At 30.4% G+C, this 18,263-nt stretch overlaps 2 protein-coding genes across 2 annotated transcripts in view; both read right to left on the bottom strand.

Annotated features, from left to right (window-relative positions):
- LOC107677855 (uncharacterized) overlaps positions 1-1,875 on the bottom strand; it is a 48,106-nt gene extending 46,231 nt beyond the window's left edge. Inside the window, exon 1 of the mRNA XM_016472919.1 lies at positions 1,809-1,875. Coding sequence (XP_016328405.1) covers positions 1,809-1,875 — 67 coding nt within the window. The remainder of the gene's footprint in view (positions 1-1,808) is intronic.
- Positions 1,876-9,066: 7,191 nt separating this feature from the next.
- Positions 9,067-18,263, bottom strand: part of LOC107677854 (transcription factor 4-like) — a 58,123-nt gene continuing 48,926 nt past the window's right edge. The window contains exons 10-13 of the mRNA XM_016472917.1: positions 17,114-17,276; positions 13,922-14,151; positions 12,488-12,645; positions 9,067-10,802 (exon numbers count right to left, since the gene is read on the bottom strand). Coding sequence (XP_016328403.1) covers positions 12,509-12,645; positions 13,922-14,151; positions 17,114-17,276 — 530 coding nt within the window. The 3' untranslated portion in view covers positions 9,067-10,802; positions 12,488-12,508. The remainder of the gene's footprint in view (positions 10,803-12,487; positions 12,646-13,921; positions 14,152-17,113; positions 17,277-18,263) is intronic.

The raw sequence follows: 18,263 nt of genomic DNA, 5'->3' as shown, positions 1-18,263 counted from the left end.
TATATATAGCCTAGTATAACCACAGTAAATGTCATACAACTTTCTACTGATATTTGATTAAAATTAATATATATATATATATATATATATTTAGGCAACTGGCAACTATTTCAGTTAGTACTATTTTTGTAATACAAAATCGCTTTAAAAGTTACTAAACATCGGAAACATTTTGATTAAAATTAATATATATATATATATATATATATTTAAATATTAGGCAACTATTTCAGTTAGTACTATTTTTGTAATACAAAATCGCTTTAAAAGTTACTAAACTAGTTAAATCGGAAACAACAGCAGCTCACATTTCATATTAAACATCAAAAATGATAAATATCTTTACCTTAGGCGCACTTTGACCTGCTGATCGCACATAAGCACTCACTGTCGCGTCGCAGATTATCGATAATCGATCTATTAAAGCGCTTATGGAGTAAAAGGAGCGTCAAGTGAAGTAAAGAGAGTTTACCGTTGAATGTGGAGCAGATCCGTGTCCTCTCCTGTCTCTCAGGTGTGTTTGTTCTTGCTGAAGTGCGCGGTGACTTTCACACCTGGGCGGGTCACCTGTGCACGTGTGGGCGTGGCCTGAGACACGCCCGTGAACCTGAGCCACGCCCCTCCAGCCGCATTGACAACTAAAGCCTGTCAACGGCAGCAGGGTTTTACTGTGGTAAATCTGCTTTACACAAGAGCGGATGTTATTCCTCACCATATTTGGGAATCTTCTTGAGCTCAAATGATCCTGAACTATTTAAGGAATTTTGAATGTGTTCTAGAGTCAGATCCGTTTATATCCAGTCCTTCAGGATCCAATAAAATGCCTAACCCAACAATATTATGAATATAATGAAGAAATGTTAGAAAAAAAGACAAAGAATAAATGATTGGATGCTTTGGGATTACTTCTGTAAGATGCCCTTATTCATCCATTAAACTGAAAACCAGCACTAGAGGAAAACAAGACCAGAATCCATAATAATAATAAATAATAATATTTAGAAATTATTATTTATAAGTAGTTTATAACAACACATAATAATAAACATAATTTTAATTTTCATTATTTAAATATATATATATTTATATATAAATCACATCAGTAATAACAAATATTGGTATGAGCCACTTTAAAACAAACAAACAAACAAATAAATAAATACTTCCATAGACTTCCAATGAACATAGAAATTTGTCAAAGCATTTGTGTCTAAAATTTATTCTACTACTACTACTACTACTACTACTACTAATAATAATAATAATAAAACATAAATCATACCAGTAATAAAAAAATATTGGTATAATCCACTTTAAATAAAACAAACAAACAAATAAATAAATAAATAAATAACATGAAACCATAGACTTCTAATTAACATACAAATTTGGCAAAGCCTTGTTGTTGTTGTTGTTGTTATTTGGTTCTAAGTAAATAAGGTCAGAATTGAACACATAATAATAATAATAATAATAATAATAATAATAAAATATGCTAAATAAATAAATAAATAGACTTCCAAAAAAAGTACATGCATTTTTGTTCAAAATCATTTTCTGTGCTAATCGCATGCACAAAATATTAATTTTATTTTAAGTTATTGTTTGGTTTTAAGTCTAGCTTAAATGCCTGTTTAAAAGAATAAAATAAACATCTAACAAGTCAACATGCATGTCTATGATGAATCAGTGCTGACAGAGCATTAGTTCAGCAAAATCATCTTTACTGACAAATCCGCCACTCAAACACATGCCATTGAACACTAACAGATCAGTTTATTAATTCTGTCAGTCTGTGTGACCCTGACCCTCCACCACACCCACAATGCACTGCAGCAGACACTCGCGGACTGACTTGACGGCGTGTTTCTGCATTATTCGTACGTTACTGCATTACTGCATTACGTAATAAGTCACGCTGCTTTTCCTGCGTGCCACAGCGGGGAGTGGATTCCCAGCATGCCTTTGGCCAACATGCTGAATAAGGAGGGAAAAGAAGAAGTCAGTGAAACCTATTGTGCTTTCAGAGTATCTGTGTCTTTCGCTTAAAGCATGTCATCATTCACCTCATCATGTTCAGACACATATCAGGTTATTCCCCCGTTTAACAGAATATTAGGTCATAAAAGCACCATAAAAGCTCTTTACAAATCCATCGGACTTGATGTAAAATAATAGAAGTCTATAGGATTTGAAACAGTAAAATCATAATATATTCATATGGGATGTCATATAAACAGTATAAGAATCAGAATATTTCTGCTATTTATTTTAATGGCATTTACTAAAATATTATTGTAGTAATGTGGGTATTTTAGGGTAATATCTTTGAATACCACGGTGGATTTTTACAAATGTATTTAGGGCCAGAATTACTTTGTTTACACTTGTCTGAAAACAAACAAACAACAAAACATCAAAGGTTATTATGGTTAACTAAAACTAAAACCATACAAAAATGCATTACTTAAAATAAATGTTAACTGAAACAAAATAAAATATAAAAATCAATTTTTTTATATTAAACTTTTTATATGAAACTTACTTTATGGCAATTTTCATTTAATAAAATAACTAAATAAAAACGAATAAATAACAATGAATAAATACTATATAGATATAAAAAAAATAATATAAAATATAAAATTATAAAAAAAATTAAATGACTAAAATTACTAAATTACTAAAACTAACTCAAATTAAGGTGAAAACTGAGAGTATAAAAATAAAATCTATTTCAAAATATTAACCAAAACTAAATAATACTAAACTAACTATGAAACACACACACTATAATCCAAACAACATATGTAGTAATAAGGCATGAATGTGCTTCTTACATAAACGGATCATGAACCACACTAAAATCTAAACAACATATCTAGTCATAAAGCATGAATGTGTTCCTTACATAAACTGATCATGAAACACACACATATGTTGATGAGGCATGTCGCTGTGCTGAGTGTGTGTGTGTGTGTGTGTGTGTGTGTGTGTGTGTGTGTGTGTGTGTGTTTACTCGCAGGAGTTCCTGGGTGGATCTGAGCTGACAGACAGACAGTGTGACAGCGAGGGAGACGCACGCTAACGTCAGATTCACAGCTCAGAGCTCAAGCACGTCTGTGACGTTCTGTACAGGACCGGCCCGCTTTGGGCGTCTCACAGTTTACAGTAAAACAAGGTTTAGGACTCCCTGAAGACATGCTGCAACTCAATGGGACCTTCCTGGTTAAATAAAGGAAGATAAACATGCATGCACACTTAAAAATAAAGGTGCTTTACTATGCCATAGAAGAACCTTTTTGTCTAAATGTGACCCTGGACCACAAAACCAGTCATAAGGGTCCATTTTTTGTAATTGAGTTTAATACATCAGAATAAATAATCTTTCCATTGATGTATGGTTAGGATAGGACAATATTTGGCTGAGATACAACTATTTTTCAGGGTCACAAATGGTTCCATAAAGAACCTTTAACATCTGAAGAACCTTTCTGTTTCACAAAAACAGAAAGAAGGTTCTTCAGATTATAAAAAAGGTAAGAAAGAGATGGTTCTTTAAAGAACCTTTGACTGAATGGTTCTTCTGTGGCATCGCTGTGGAGAACCTTTTACGCACCTTTATTTTTAAGAGTGCAATTCTGAACATTTTTGATCATTTTTGTTTTTAAAGCATTGTTCTTGTCATTGTTGTTTACACCAGTTTTAGAGGTGCCTTTATTTCTGTTATATTATAGTAAATACATTTTATATTCATTCAGTAAAACATTATTGTTACCATGGTACTGTACTTTTTAAATGCAAGTAAAATGAACAAAAAAATGTGTTCATCTTTATGATGTTTAAAAAAGAAAACCTCTTAAAAAAACAAAAAATATTATTATTACTGTATTTATTTATTTAAATCAATTGAGCAAGATGCAAAATAAACAAAGATATTTTCTGAAAACATGTTGCTATTCTGTTATATCTTGTGCAATTTTACGTCTCAAATAAATGTATCGTTTCAACATGTTTAGACGTCATTTTGGAAGACATAAATACTGATGAATTATTTTATGTCTGAAATATTTTATTTAAAAAAAATGTTCACAAGTAATAAAATAATGTTTTTAATTATTAAATTAATTGAGCAAGATACAAAACTATATAAACTATTATAACAATTTTATATATAAAAACTAGGATATTTTATGACAAAATATTTTATTATCCTGGTATTATCTTACGCAGTTTTGCTTTTCACATAACTGTATTTCGTTTTAATATGTTTAGACATTGTTATTGGAAAACAAGAAAAAAAAATTCATGAATGTCTGAATTATTTGTATTTTAAAAGGAATATTTAGGCTCAGTTTGTGCTTATATTAAAAAGCTTAAATATAAAGTAAAAAAATTATGCACAAAAATCTAAAATATAATATCTAAAAATTTAGCATATAGAGTCGGTTTAGTCTGGATATAAATGCGCTTTAAGCATGTTTGCAATTCTTTTATACAAATATTATGAACATTTTTGGTTAATTCATGCAAACTGGTTTAAATTTGGCTGCATTTGTGCTTTTGCTATATTAAAAATCTAAAATTTCAATTCAATTCAAATCAAACAAACAAACAAACAAAAAGCTGAAAGCCGTAGGTCATAAAAAGGTCACATTTATTGCTACAGACGGTCATGTACATGACATCGAGTTACTACAGGATGAGAACAAACAGATGAAGATGAGCTTTAGAGAAACACAACAACAACAACATCACATTTACAACAGAAATCAAAACGAATCCAGAAAATGAATCACACACACACACACACACATTAGACAGGACGTGTAACTGTTTCGAATAATTGCTTCATTTCTCTCATTCAAACACATCTGCGTCTCCAAATCATCTTTAAATAGCTAAATAAAGTAACAAACGTTTATCTGAATGACTCTATAAAATGGAACAGTCTCGATTCAGACTCTTATTTTGTCAACATTACTGGTATAAAAGGATCGCCCTGCAAAAAATTCGCCAAATCGAGTCTGATCTGAAATGCAGGTGATATTTTTCCCGAATGCACTCGTCTTTTTCATAGCAAAAATGCAGATAAACGAAGCTTTATAACAAAAATCCAGGCACTGGAACACGGCGATTCTCTGATGGTCACGATTCTTCACTTGAGTTGCATCACGACTAAGAAGAATTAAAGGCCACGGTTCATAAATGCTCACCATTACGACGATAAACATGTTGCACAAAGAAACGCAGCGAAGGCTGAAAGACTTATTCTGTGTGATCTGGAGATGTTTCATTCCTCCTGTCAGTTGTGCTTGAACGCGCTCGCGATTATGAAGCTGGGATTACATTCGTCATCTTGTTTCGACTTTTTATTTTAATTTCTGATTTGAAAGTTAACTGTCAAAAATGGAAGACTAGTTTGCATATTTAACTTTGCATTCAGTATTAGACTTGCTCTCAGAGAATATCTCTTCAATTAGAATTCAATTTATTAAGCAAATTAAGTTTAATTGCATTTTTAGCCACACCGTAAATGTTTTTTGACTTTTTTTCGAAGATTTTTTACATGACTATATTAAATTTTTTCTGCTTTAAAATTTCGTTTAATTCAGTTTTCCTTGCCGTTTGTTTGCAATTACTTGTGAAATTTATTTGCATTTTCTGAGTGAAAATCGTTTCAGTTTTTTTTCAGTGCAGATTTATGCACATTTTGCACATGCATATGCAAACAAAACAATTTTGTATTAAATGTTTTGTAAAAAAAAAAAAAAGTCAACATCTCATGCAATTTGCTCTTCAAATGAATGACTCATAATAATGACTGTTTTCAAACAAGTTTCCACTGTATTTATGTCATTGGTTGAGTCATTATGATGTTTGGCATTATACACTTCACTATCAAAACTTTACCATAGTAAAGTTGTTAAAATTGTTTAAATATTGTTTTAATTTAATGTTTCATTCAGTGTTACTTAAATTGTGAAATTTAGTAATTTCCAAGTGAAGATTGTTGACAATTCAAACAATTATATATATATATATATTATCCTAAACAAGTTTTAATTTCTTATGCAAATTGCTTCTCAAATAAATGCATGTTTTTAAAGGTGAAGTGCATCATAAAGACACAGATAATGACTGTTTTCAAACAGGTTTTCACCATTTTATGTCATTATATTTGGCATTAGACATTTCACCTTCACAACTCTACCATAGTGTTATTAAAAAAATTTGTGAAAATTGTTCCAAAGTAATTTTTTTCAGTGCAGATGCCACATTAAATTTTGCATATGCATAAATTAAGAAAAACAAAACAATTTGAACAATTTCAAATATATTAACTTAAAACAAGTCTTAACATCTTATGCAAATTGCTTCACAAATAAAAACATAATTTTAAAGGTGAAGTGTGTCATGTTTTCTAACAAGTTTCCATCATTTTTGTCATTATTGTTTTGTTTTTGTTTCACATTTTACCTTCAAAAATTTGTGTTGTTAAAATGGTTTATATTCCAGTTTAGTCTGGTTTTAAATGTCATGTTTAATTCAGTGTTACTTGCCATTTATTTGTAATTATGTTTTAAATCTACTTGCTTTATTTCAGAGTAAAAATTGTTTCAAAGTATTTTTTTGCGTGCAGACGCCACACTAAATTAAGAAAAACAAAACAATTTGAACAATTTCATATATATTATCTTAAAACAAGTCTTAACATCTTAAGCAAATTGCTTCTCAAATAAATGCATTCTTTTAAAGGTGAAGTGCGTCATAAAGACACAAATAATGACTGTTTTCAAACAAGTTTCCATCATTTTTGTCCACTTTTAAAGATGTTTTCAGCTGAAAACATGACAGAAATGCTGATTACAATTACTGAAACTCTTAATTGTTGGTTTGTGTGTTAAATTTGCACTGAAATCAGCACTCGATCCACGTAACTGATGTGAAAATGTGATCTGGCAGTTGATATAGAGGATATTTTGAGCTTCTAGATCGTCTCTCTTTATTGAAATCACACTCAAGTGACAAAGACAACGCATCCGTCCGACAAATGCGCTGAGAAAGCAGCAAAGACCAGTTGTACGATGCTGTTTGCGTCAAATAATCTTTATCTCACAATCCTCCACGTGAGGAGCACTTAAATAAACAGAGATGACACTGCCCAGGTTTGCTTTCTGAGGATGGAAAAGATCGCTTACAGTTCAGTTCTGCATTGGACTAAAAAAAATCAGTTCATAAAAGCAAGAACAAGTATATACATTATGAACAACCAAGAGGAAAACATCATCTTTTCCACTGCAATCATAGTAATTCAATTGGCTACAACAACATGATGTGGCACAAGGAGAGAATTAGTCAAACATCTTTAGCACTGGCAAAATACAACTTCAGGTGTTCAAAATTTACTGAAGGACAAGAACACTAGCATGTCTGAAGCAATGCAAAAGTACAGATGTACCACACTTTTCAATACTAGGCTTTTGCTGGAGTGTTTTCTGCAATCGTTTGAACCTGCAAATCAAGTAGAAAAACCCATGACATTGTGCATGTTGCGACTGCATTTAAAAAAAAACAACATATTTAGGCCTTAATTTATGATTTATGCTATATAAAATTTGCAGTAAGAGTTTTAACATTAACATATAAACATGATGTGATGCATTTCTGTCAGTCATACTATACTTAAAACATACTGTACAAAAAATAATGGCATCAATAAATAATCAAAATGCATTTATTCACATTGATTAAAATCAGCATAAATCTGTTCATTGCGAAAACAATTAAATTTATTTAGTTAATATATAAAACATGGCTAGCTGTGGAACAAGCAGGATTATATGGAAGCTTATTTCAGGGATAAACCTTTTTTTATCACACAATTCAGATTTTTTTCTTGTAATTCCGAAATAGAAAGTCGCAATGACCTTTTTAATTTTTTATTCCATGGCGGAAACAAACAAACAAACAAAAAGAATTCCAAGAAAAAAAATCTGAATTTAGAGATACAAATGCAGAATTCCGAGAAAAAAGAATTGAATTGCGAGATATAAACACAGAATTGTGAGAAAATAGTCCGAATTAAAAAAGATATAAAAGCAGCTATTTGAGAAAAAGACACAATTCTCAGTTTATATCTTGCAACTCTGACTTTTTCCCCACAATTAAAAAAAATCTGAATTTTTATGTTTTAATCCATGGCGGAAACAAAAAGAATTTTCAGAATTTTGAGATATAAACACAAAACTGCAACATAAAGTCTGAATCACCAGAAAAAGTCTTAATTGTCAGAAATAAATGCAGAATTGTGAGAAAAATCTCAGAATTGCAAGATATAAAAGTAGATCTGCGAAAAAAACAAAACAATTCTGAGTTTATATCTAGCAATTCTGAATTTTTTGCTTGCAATTCTGTAAAAAAAAAAACAAAACTCAGAATTGTGAGAAAAAAGTCAGAATCTCACTTTTTTTCCTCCGAGTTTACGATTGCAAGACATAATCAGAATTGCGAGAAAAAGTCAGAATTGTGAGATATAAACAGAATTTGGGAAAAAAGTCAGAACTGCAAGATTTTTTCTCAGAACTGAAAAAAAAAGTCCAAATTGTAAGACAGAAAGTCGCAATTTCCTTTATTTATTTATTTTTTTCTGTGGTGGAAACAGGTTTCCGTAAGAGTCAATTAGGTGAAATCCGTGAAGCTGAAACAAAATGGGCTTATTGATGATAAATATACTGTATAAACCATTTAGTTTAGTCTCATTTATGTATGACAAATATGCACCACATTAAGTTAATTGTGTTAAAACGGTGTCGTCCAAATTTTATATGCAACTTACATTAAATTCAGGCCTAAATTTTGCATTTGAGGGCCGGTGGCAAATGCGCAGAACATCCGAGTCGTCGTTTCGATTCTTTCAGCGATGCCTCTTTACAAAAGTGAGAATGTAAATTAAGGTCTGATTGTTGACACACGTTAACGTTAATCAATCACGTCCTCACCAGGCCACATGATCAACGGCAGGTCATCGACCCGCGTCTATTTACACAAAAAATACTCAATTAAAAATGACAATGTAATGATGAAAGAGGATGAAAGAGTAATCGTATAGCTTTGATTCCCGACCCCCACCACCCACCGTTATAGAAAAGAAAAATGTTCCCGCAAATATAAACTTTTTTTTTTTTTTTGCTTTTTTTCTCACTATATTTTCAATGTGACACGTTTCAACACACAATGAAGTACTTTTTTGAAAAAACAAAAGAGAAGAACTGATACAACGCATTTCTAAACACAAAATAACAACAGCCTACATGTAAAAATATAACTTTTACATACACAATTTCAAAATAATGGTACGTTTGCATTTGTTGCATACAATTTACAAATGTCCGTGTGTGTTTCCCTTCGCCGGCGGTTTTGCGAGAGCGTCATTCACCGCCGTTACGATCGCGGTGACGTTATGAAAAATAGAGTCACGTCTCTCGGAGCGGATGGCGTTGGGGACGTCTCCGCTCGGCTTTACAGAATGAAAAACCGCTCCTCGTGAACTCCTTTCCGTTTCTTTATATACTGTATATATTTCTACATTTATATATATTGATTTTCTAATAGATTTGTGTCCACTTTCAGTGCCTCCCGTCCATTTTTTCCCATTTTTTTTGACAGAGAAACCAGTACAGACGAAGAATAGAGAGATTAAAAAAGAGAAAAAGCCATTTTACACGTACAACCACACATTTGTACTACAGCGGCTCAACAACAAGCCTGTATTCGTAAAAGCGGATATCTATAATACAATGCTCAATAACGACGGTGACAGGTGGGCGGGGCTGTGGGCGGGGCCACACAGGGCTGGACACACCTCCTAATTACATATAGCCGTACAGTACATTAAATACAGTTTATCCCAAAAATACTTTTTTTTACCTTTTTACTTTTTTTTTTATTTTTTAAACTCCAGGTCGTAAAAAACCTGACTGCATAGACCTAATGACTAACGCTTCCTATACGCTTGCATCCTAGATAATGTTCTCCTTCAGTTGTGTGATGATATGAGCTCTAAAAGGCACGTTGGTTGAAGTTTCGACATGTTAAAATTGCATCTTCGGGGTCCGGGAGGGCTTCGGGAGAGTCGATGGCTAGAAACAAACAAATAAACGAAATGACTTCCGTAGGTGATCCGCAAAAGTTCGCGAAACGAGCCCAAAGCGGCTCCAGAACGGCCTCTGAACGTTCACTGCCGGGATCTGCTGGTTTCACAGGAACTAAAACAACATTATTGCAAAGGTTTGAAGGGTTTTGTCAAATTCTGCAGCCGAATCCCGTCTGGGTCGTTTGATTGACAGCTCCTCTCGTCCCGACTGATTGGGAATTTCCTAATTCTATTTTTCCGTAAGGAGTTCCGCGAGGCACAGCTACAAAAGTTCCACAGTGTGGACAGGATTGCCATTGAAATCAGACGGCTGCCCTCCACACCTCCACAACATCATGATATGTTTGAAGAATCGCCCGTCGCTCTTTTTCGTGTGTGTTCGTACATAAAAACGTCTTCTTTTGCAACAGGGAATGCTTGGAGGAAGATATGCACAACGAATCCGGCGCCACTCCCTAATTTACAGGATAAATCCTCACAGACGCAGTCAGGAACGGGAACACGCAGGAGTTGGTCGGTCGGATGGAAGTTCGTTCGTTCGTTCGTTCGATCGGTCGATTGATTGTTTGACGGACGGTCGGGGCAGAAATGACGCTATCAAAGGAAGTGATCGCTCATCATTTTGATGAATTCTGGCAGCTTCGACCTGAAAAATGGACAGACGGAGAGAGACGTTAACACAAAAGCACTTCTAAATATGTATTTTGCTTAAAGTAAATGGAGATTATTTTTAGGAGGTCGACATGGTCATGCCATTGAACCACATTTTTCTCCTTAATTCTTTAATTTAATGCAATGCAATTTAATTAATACGGCAATGTAAAATCTGCAAATAAACAAAAATAATAAAAGTAACGAAGTAATGAAAATGATACATTATGGGCATAATAATTATATTATATTAAATTATATTATAATAATTAATAATACTTAATTTTCTTGAATTAATAATTATATGAAAAATATGTTAATAATGTACATAATAATAAAAATACTATCATTAATGTAATACAGCAATGAAAACTATACTGTAAGAACATAATTTATATTATATATTTTTTGACTAATTTAATAATTCTTGCTACTACAATGCAAATACGCAAATAAAAATTCTAATTATTTTAATTATGATAATTCTAAAAATAATAAAGTACTCTCATCAATGTAATGCAATAATGAAAATTATACTATGTGTAAATAATTTTTATTTTTGTTAATGTAATATTTTGATTCTTTATTTTTATAATTCTCATTACTGTAATGCAAAATATGTAAATAAATAAAAATAATAAAGTACTCTCAATAATGTAGTACATTAATGAATATTATACTGCATGTAAATAATAATTTATATTATATTTTATGTAATATATTTGATCGTTTAATTTAACTGAACAATTCTTGTTATTGCAATGCAAAATTATACTGCATTATGCTACATAATAATTTATATTATATAAGCATTCCTAAAAATGTCTTTACATTGTTTACATACAAAATAGAACTTATTTTCTTCTGTTGATTGTGGAGTAAAATGTAACCTGCGCATTTAAAATAATCATATACTGACACTACAGTGCAGATTTTTCTTCTATTTGCTGCTCTGAACGCATCTAAAAACATATCTGTTTACCGAATGTTTTCCCTCATCTTAAAATCTGTAAATTAACGTGAAGATGAATGAACTGGGTTTAATTCACACCTTGATTATAAGTTGTAAACTCATTAAGTGCACATTAAACATGAAACCTTTGGAGCTGCATGTGTCTGTTCACACCCATAATGCAACGTGAACATTGCACTTTTCATGCTTTCCCTTGATTTATTTCTGCTTTTACAAAATCAAACAAACAGTGAGGAATTAAATCAGACAATCTGGAGACTAAAACAAATCATGACAATCATCATAAAACAGCACTTTTGAATGAAATGGTCAGTGATTTTGTGTACATGCACCTTTCAATGTGTGCAAATATCTTCATTTAGCCTTATCAATTGTTTTTATTGTAAATGAACAATGTATAATACATAGTTTAAAAATCAAAATCTGTATGTACACAAATTATAACCCACACTTACGGCCAATCTGTTGTTAAAATGCGCCCATTTTTACATTTTTAGAGGTTTAATTTTTTTCGCCACCCTTAGATTACTAGTCATCGTTTGATTCATTAAATAAGTTTACGTGGCATGTGACCAATGATTAGAAATCCAAACGTTCTGCATCACTTTGCCTAATAATTCTGTTATTGTGAGAAAGCTAGTGATTGCAGGTTTGATTGTTTTGGGACGTGTACAACAGCAGATCAGTGCAGAGGGAAATATTCTGACCATTTACGGGGGTGTGGCTCTTTACATTTGTCCCATGGGATTGGACGCCTCGCCCATGCTGTGGTGACCGCCGGCCAATGAGAGCGGAGCACCGTCCGACGACACCTTCTCCTCTTCCCGCCTCTTCAGACACGCCGCCTTTGGGTTGAGATTGCGCTCTGGAACGTGAGGAACACAAAAATACACACTTTACTGATTACACACACACTGAGCGGCTCCTGGAGAAACCAGACGACGCCATCCAGAGGACAAAAGCGGCACTACGGCAAAATATGGCCGATCTAATCTGGAACAGAAAGTCTTTTCTACATGCAGGATTTATTCGTATTTATCATATTATTTATAAATAATAAGATATTTTTAAATTAATAATTACATAATAATAATAATAGTAATAATATAAAACTATATTATTAATATGAAATTAAATATAAAATATGGTAAATCTAATTTGTAACAGCTACATTAATAAACCCAGAAATTATTATTATTATTATTATTAATAATAATACACTTGTGTATTGCATATAAAATACTGCAAATCTAATCCAGAACATCTGTATTAATAAAAAGCGTTTGCTATATACAAGAGTCATCTAAAAATATTAATTAATTAATTGTACTAATAAAAATATATTAAATATAAAATACAAATACTAAAACTCTAAACCAGAATAGCTGTCAATAAACAGAAAGCGTTTGCTATATACAAATTATTATTATCTATAATAATAAAAGAGTATTAAATATTATTTATAATTACTAGTTATTTAATAACAATAAAAATAATACTATATTAAATATAATATACAAAATCAAGCAGATCTACTCTTGAACAGCTACTGTACAGTAATAAATACAGAAAGTGTTTGCTATATACAAGTTATAAATATGTATAATAATCCAAAAAATTGTATAATATTTATGACCACTACATTTGATCCAATTAATAAGCATCCAATATCCAATGAAATATACATGCATATATAATAATAATAATAATAATAATAATAGTAATAATTCTTATTATTATTTTGTCATTTTAATTATTATAATGTATATAACTACTATATTGCAATTATCCAATTAAAGGAATAGTTCACAAATTAAGATATTTTAAAGAATGCTGGGAACCAAACAGTTGTTGCTCCCCATTGACTTCCATAATAGAGAAGGAAATACTATGGAAGACACTGCGGACCATCAACTGTTTGGTTCCCAACATTCTTTAAAATATCTTCTTTTGTGCTCAAAAGAAGAAAGAAACTCATACAGGTTTGGAGCGACATGAAGGTGAGTAAATGATGACAACCTTTTCATTTTTGGGTGAGCTATCCCTTTAAATAATAATAATAATAATAAAAACCTCTAGTTTGAGCACACAATGAATGAAAAGAGAGCTCAGTTTGTGCTGAGAATGCTGCAGTGACTGACCTCGGACCTGCTGCTCCAGGCTGAGGATGACGGCGACGGCCTGATGCAGGATCAGCAGCTTGGTCTGGGGTTTGTCGCTCTTCAGGTGCAGCTGCACCATGCGGCCCAGCTCTTTGAAGGCCTCGTTAATGTCGCGCACGCGCAGACGCTCCCGCACGTTATTAGCCATGCGCCGCTCCTTCTCCCGCTCCAGCTTCTGCTCCGGAGTCAGATCCTCGTCGTCGTTGTTGCTGTGGGCCGGAGCGTGAGGATATTCATTCATTCATCAGGACCATATCAGGGCTTACGTTTCTCTAATTCAACCTGTGCCAGATTTAGTGCTGAACACATTATGTTTATGGAATAAAACATTCTAGATAAAAAGTTACAATATTCAAAGTAGGCAATATAAAATACTAGACGTATGAAGTACATAAAAATATATAATAGATTCAAAAAGTATCATCAATTCTAGATATATAAAGTATATAAAAAGATATAATAGATACAAAAGTATCTAAAATTCTAAATGTATAAAATAAAAAATTCTAAATATATTAAAAGATATAAAAAGATGTAATAGATACAAAAAATATAATTAATTCTAGATATATAAAGTATATAAAAAGATATAATAGATACAAAAGTATCTAAAATTCTAAATATATAAAACAAAAAATTCTAAATATATTAAAATATATAAAAATATATAAAAGATATAAAAAATATCATAAATTCTAGATATATAAAGTATATAAAAAGATATAATAGATACAAAAGTATCTAAAATTCTAAATATATAAAACAAAAAATTCTAAATATATTAAAATATATAAAAAGATATAATAGATACAAAAGTATCTAAAATTCTAAATATGTAAAATAAAAAAAGTCTAAATATATTAAAAGATATAATAGATACAAAAAGTACATACAATCCTAGATATATAAAGCATATAAAAGAATAGAAAATTCCAGATATATAAAGTATTTAAAATTCAAAAAATATATAACGTATATAAAAAGAATATAAAATTATAGATTAATATAGTATACAAAATATATATAAAAATACATAAAATTCTCTCTATATAAAGTAACTAAAATTCTAGATATATTAAGTATATAAAAATACCTAATATAGATACAAAAATATCTAAAATTCTAGCTATATAAAGAACATTAAAATTCTAGATAAAGTATATAAAATATATAATAAATACAAAAAGAATATAAAATTCTAGATATATATAGAATATAAAAATACAAAGTATACAAAAAGTACATAAGATTCTAGATATATAAAGTATATAAAAAGAATACACAATTATAGATTTATATAGAATATAAAAATACAAAGTATACAAAAAGTACATAAGATTCTAGATATATAAAGTATATAAAAAGAATACACAATTATAGATTTATATAGAATATAAAAATACAAAGTATACAAAAAGTACATAAAATTCTAGATATGTAAAGTATATAAAAAGAAAACACAATTATATATATATATATAGTATATAAAAATACATAAAGTATACAAAAAGTACATAAAATTCTAGATATATAAAGTATATAAAAAGATATAAGACACAAAAAGTATATGAAATTCTAGATTAAATGCTGAAATTCTAGATGAAATCTTCTAGAAGTTTAGATGATTTATAATATCAGCCATGACAAAATATTTATCATATTTATTAGCATTGAATCCCTAGTCCATTTTCTTGATTTTAGGCTCAACAGTAAAAAGTGAATCTGTTTCTAATGATGCATCAAATCAAACTTTAAAGAACCAACAAAATCTGAATCAGACATCAGAAATCACAGTCGCAAAGATCGCCTTGAATTTGAGTGGAAGGAGTCGAATTGGTCATTCCAGGTGGAACTCTATAAACCCTGCGGGAGGAGTCAGGCGTTTATCCTGGAAATATCTGGATGAATCTGGATGAATTAGCCCTACTCTCATGTGTGAGAAACAGCTAACATCTGGCTCAAGACCAGACGAGATGCTCAACAACCCCAACATGTGCGCGTCGCTGAAAACTATTTCAGTCTCAGATCTATTATATATATATATATATATATCTGATATTTATCATTTAAGAGAGATTATATATTTGCAGTTTCTTTGTAATTATTTGTGAAATTTACTAGCAACTCATGAAATTTCAATGCAAATGCAACAATTTTCCTTTTGCAAGTTTTGTTTTGTTTTGTTTTCTATCTAAAATGTATTCATTTTATATATTAAATATCATTTAATATAAATTTTTATTTCAGCTTTATTTACTTTACATACAGCTTTACATAAAAATTCTAGATCTATAAAATATAAATCTATAAAGTAAGAATACACAATTCTAGATAAATATAGTATATAAAAATACAAAGTATACAAAAAGTACATAAGATTCTAGATATATAAAGTATATAAAAAGAAAACACAATTCATTTTATATATTAAATATAATTTCATATATTTAATTTCAGCTTTATTTCAGTTAACAGAAATTATTTTTTAATAGTTTTAGTAATTTTGGCACTTTAACTTTTATTTAATTTGCTCTGTAAAAAAAATATTTTTTGAAGTTGAAATTTCAGACTTTCTATTTCAACATTCCATGTTTAATTTGTCGTTTTTGTTTTTTTTTTGTAATTATTTGTAAAAATTATTTGTGAAATTTACTAGCGCTTAAAAATAAATGTAACATTTTAAGGCAACGTGTAATTTTTTAAGTTTAGGTTTTTAATCATTAATTTTGATTTTAGTTTATTTCAATTAAATTAATATGTTTAGAAGATAAAAAAATAAATACAATTTAAACAAAATTAATATTATTGGAGTATGCTTCCAAAAATACAAAAAAAAATAAAAAATTCAAAATGCCATGTTTAATTTGCCATCTATTTTGTAATTATTTGTAAAAATGTTCTAGCAATTTCTGAGTGAAAATAAATTCTACACTTACTGTATTCTCTATAATTTGTATGGTATAACGCTAAATATTTGATTTAATGTCCAGATGTAAAACGTTTGAGAATTGCTGAATTGAAAGTAACAGTGTGTTTGTATGAGCTGGATCAGAATGTGCTGTGTTTAGCTTGGGTTGCTCATCTGTGCGTTTAGCTGCCTCTCAGAACACGTGTCACTTCATCAAAGTCCAGACGGCGTTTGATTGAAGCGATGCTCACGCTACAGTTTACCTAGATCTCGACCTCTCTAGAGATTTCAGATCCTTGCTGTCCATGTCCTCCTTCTTGTTATCCAGAGATTTTCCGTCCTGCAGGTTCTCGTCTCCCTCGTCTTCAGATTTGATCTCCGAGCTCACAGACGAGGTGCTCTGACCCTGCAGACCTCCGGAGAGCGCTGGAGACCAGAGAGAAGAAAACAGCAGCATCAGTCTCAGAGACACACATCTCAAACATCAGTCTTTCTCTTTCATCGTCGCGTTTCAGAAGCACAACCGTCTGTTTTATCATTCAAATGAGCTGCTAAAGTGAAGCCCTCTAACATTATTAAACTATTACATATGCTGCATATATTAACTGAGAATTCCTGTCAAATTCAGAGTCATTTTATTCATGAAAAAACAACCTTTTCTTATAAGACTGAATATGAATGAACAACGATAAATATAAAATATAAAAACAGATTGGGAAGAAAAACGATCTTATTGTGGAAACTGTGATACACTATCGTTCAAAACTATAAGGAGCGGTAATATTTAAAGAAACAAAGAAATTGAACATTTTATTCATCGAGGACTCATTAAATTGATTAAATGTGACAGTAAAGACATTTATCATGTTACAAGAGATTTCTGTAAATGCTGTTCTTTTGAGCTTTCTGTTCATCAAAGAATCCCGAATTTTTTTTATAAATAAAAAATATTAATTTTAAAAATAATGTTTTCAAGATTAGTATAACAATAAGAACTATAATATAATATATACAAATAATTAAAAAGAAACGGCAAGTAACAGATTGAATTAAATGTAACATTTTGAAGTAGAAAAACTGATGTAAAATGCAGTTAAAAATGAGTTACAAATGTAAAATTAAAGTGTAAATAAATTATAAATGTTTATTTTATATAGTTAAATTTAAATGTAATTATAATTAACATAATACATGTAACAACATAATATAATATAATGTAATATAATATAATATAATATAATGTAATATAATATAATGTGTAAAAAAATCTGAACTTCCCCATTTTTCCCACATTCCTTTTGTATCTTATCGATTGTGTTGGGGTAAGTTACTTTTAAAAGTAATGCATTACAATACTGTGTTATTCCTTAAACAGGTAACTAATTGTGTTGCTTAGTTGCTCTTCATGGAAGG

Source organism: Sinocyclocheilus anshuiensis, unplaced genomic scaffold (assembly GCF_001515605.1).
Source record: "Sinocyclocheilus anshuiensis isolate Anshui unplaced genomic scaffold, SAMN03320099.WGS_v1.1 scaffold993, whole genome shotgun sequence".
Taxonomy (NCBI): domain Eukaryota; kingdom Metazoa; phylum Chordata; class Actinopteri; order Cypriniformes; family Cyprinidae; genus Sinocyclocheilus; species Sinocyclocheilus anshuiensis.
The sequence above is the reverse complement of the archived record's forward strand: the minus strand, read 5'-3'. Positions and strand labels throughout refer to the sequence as shown.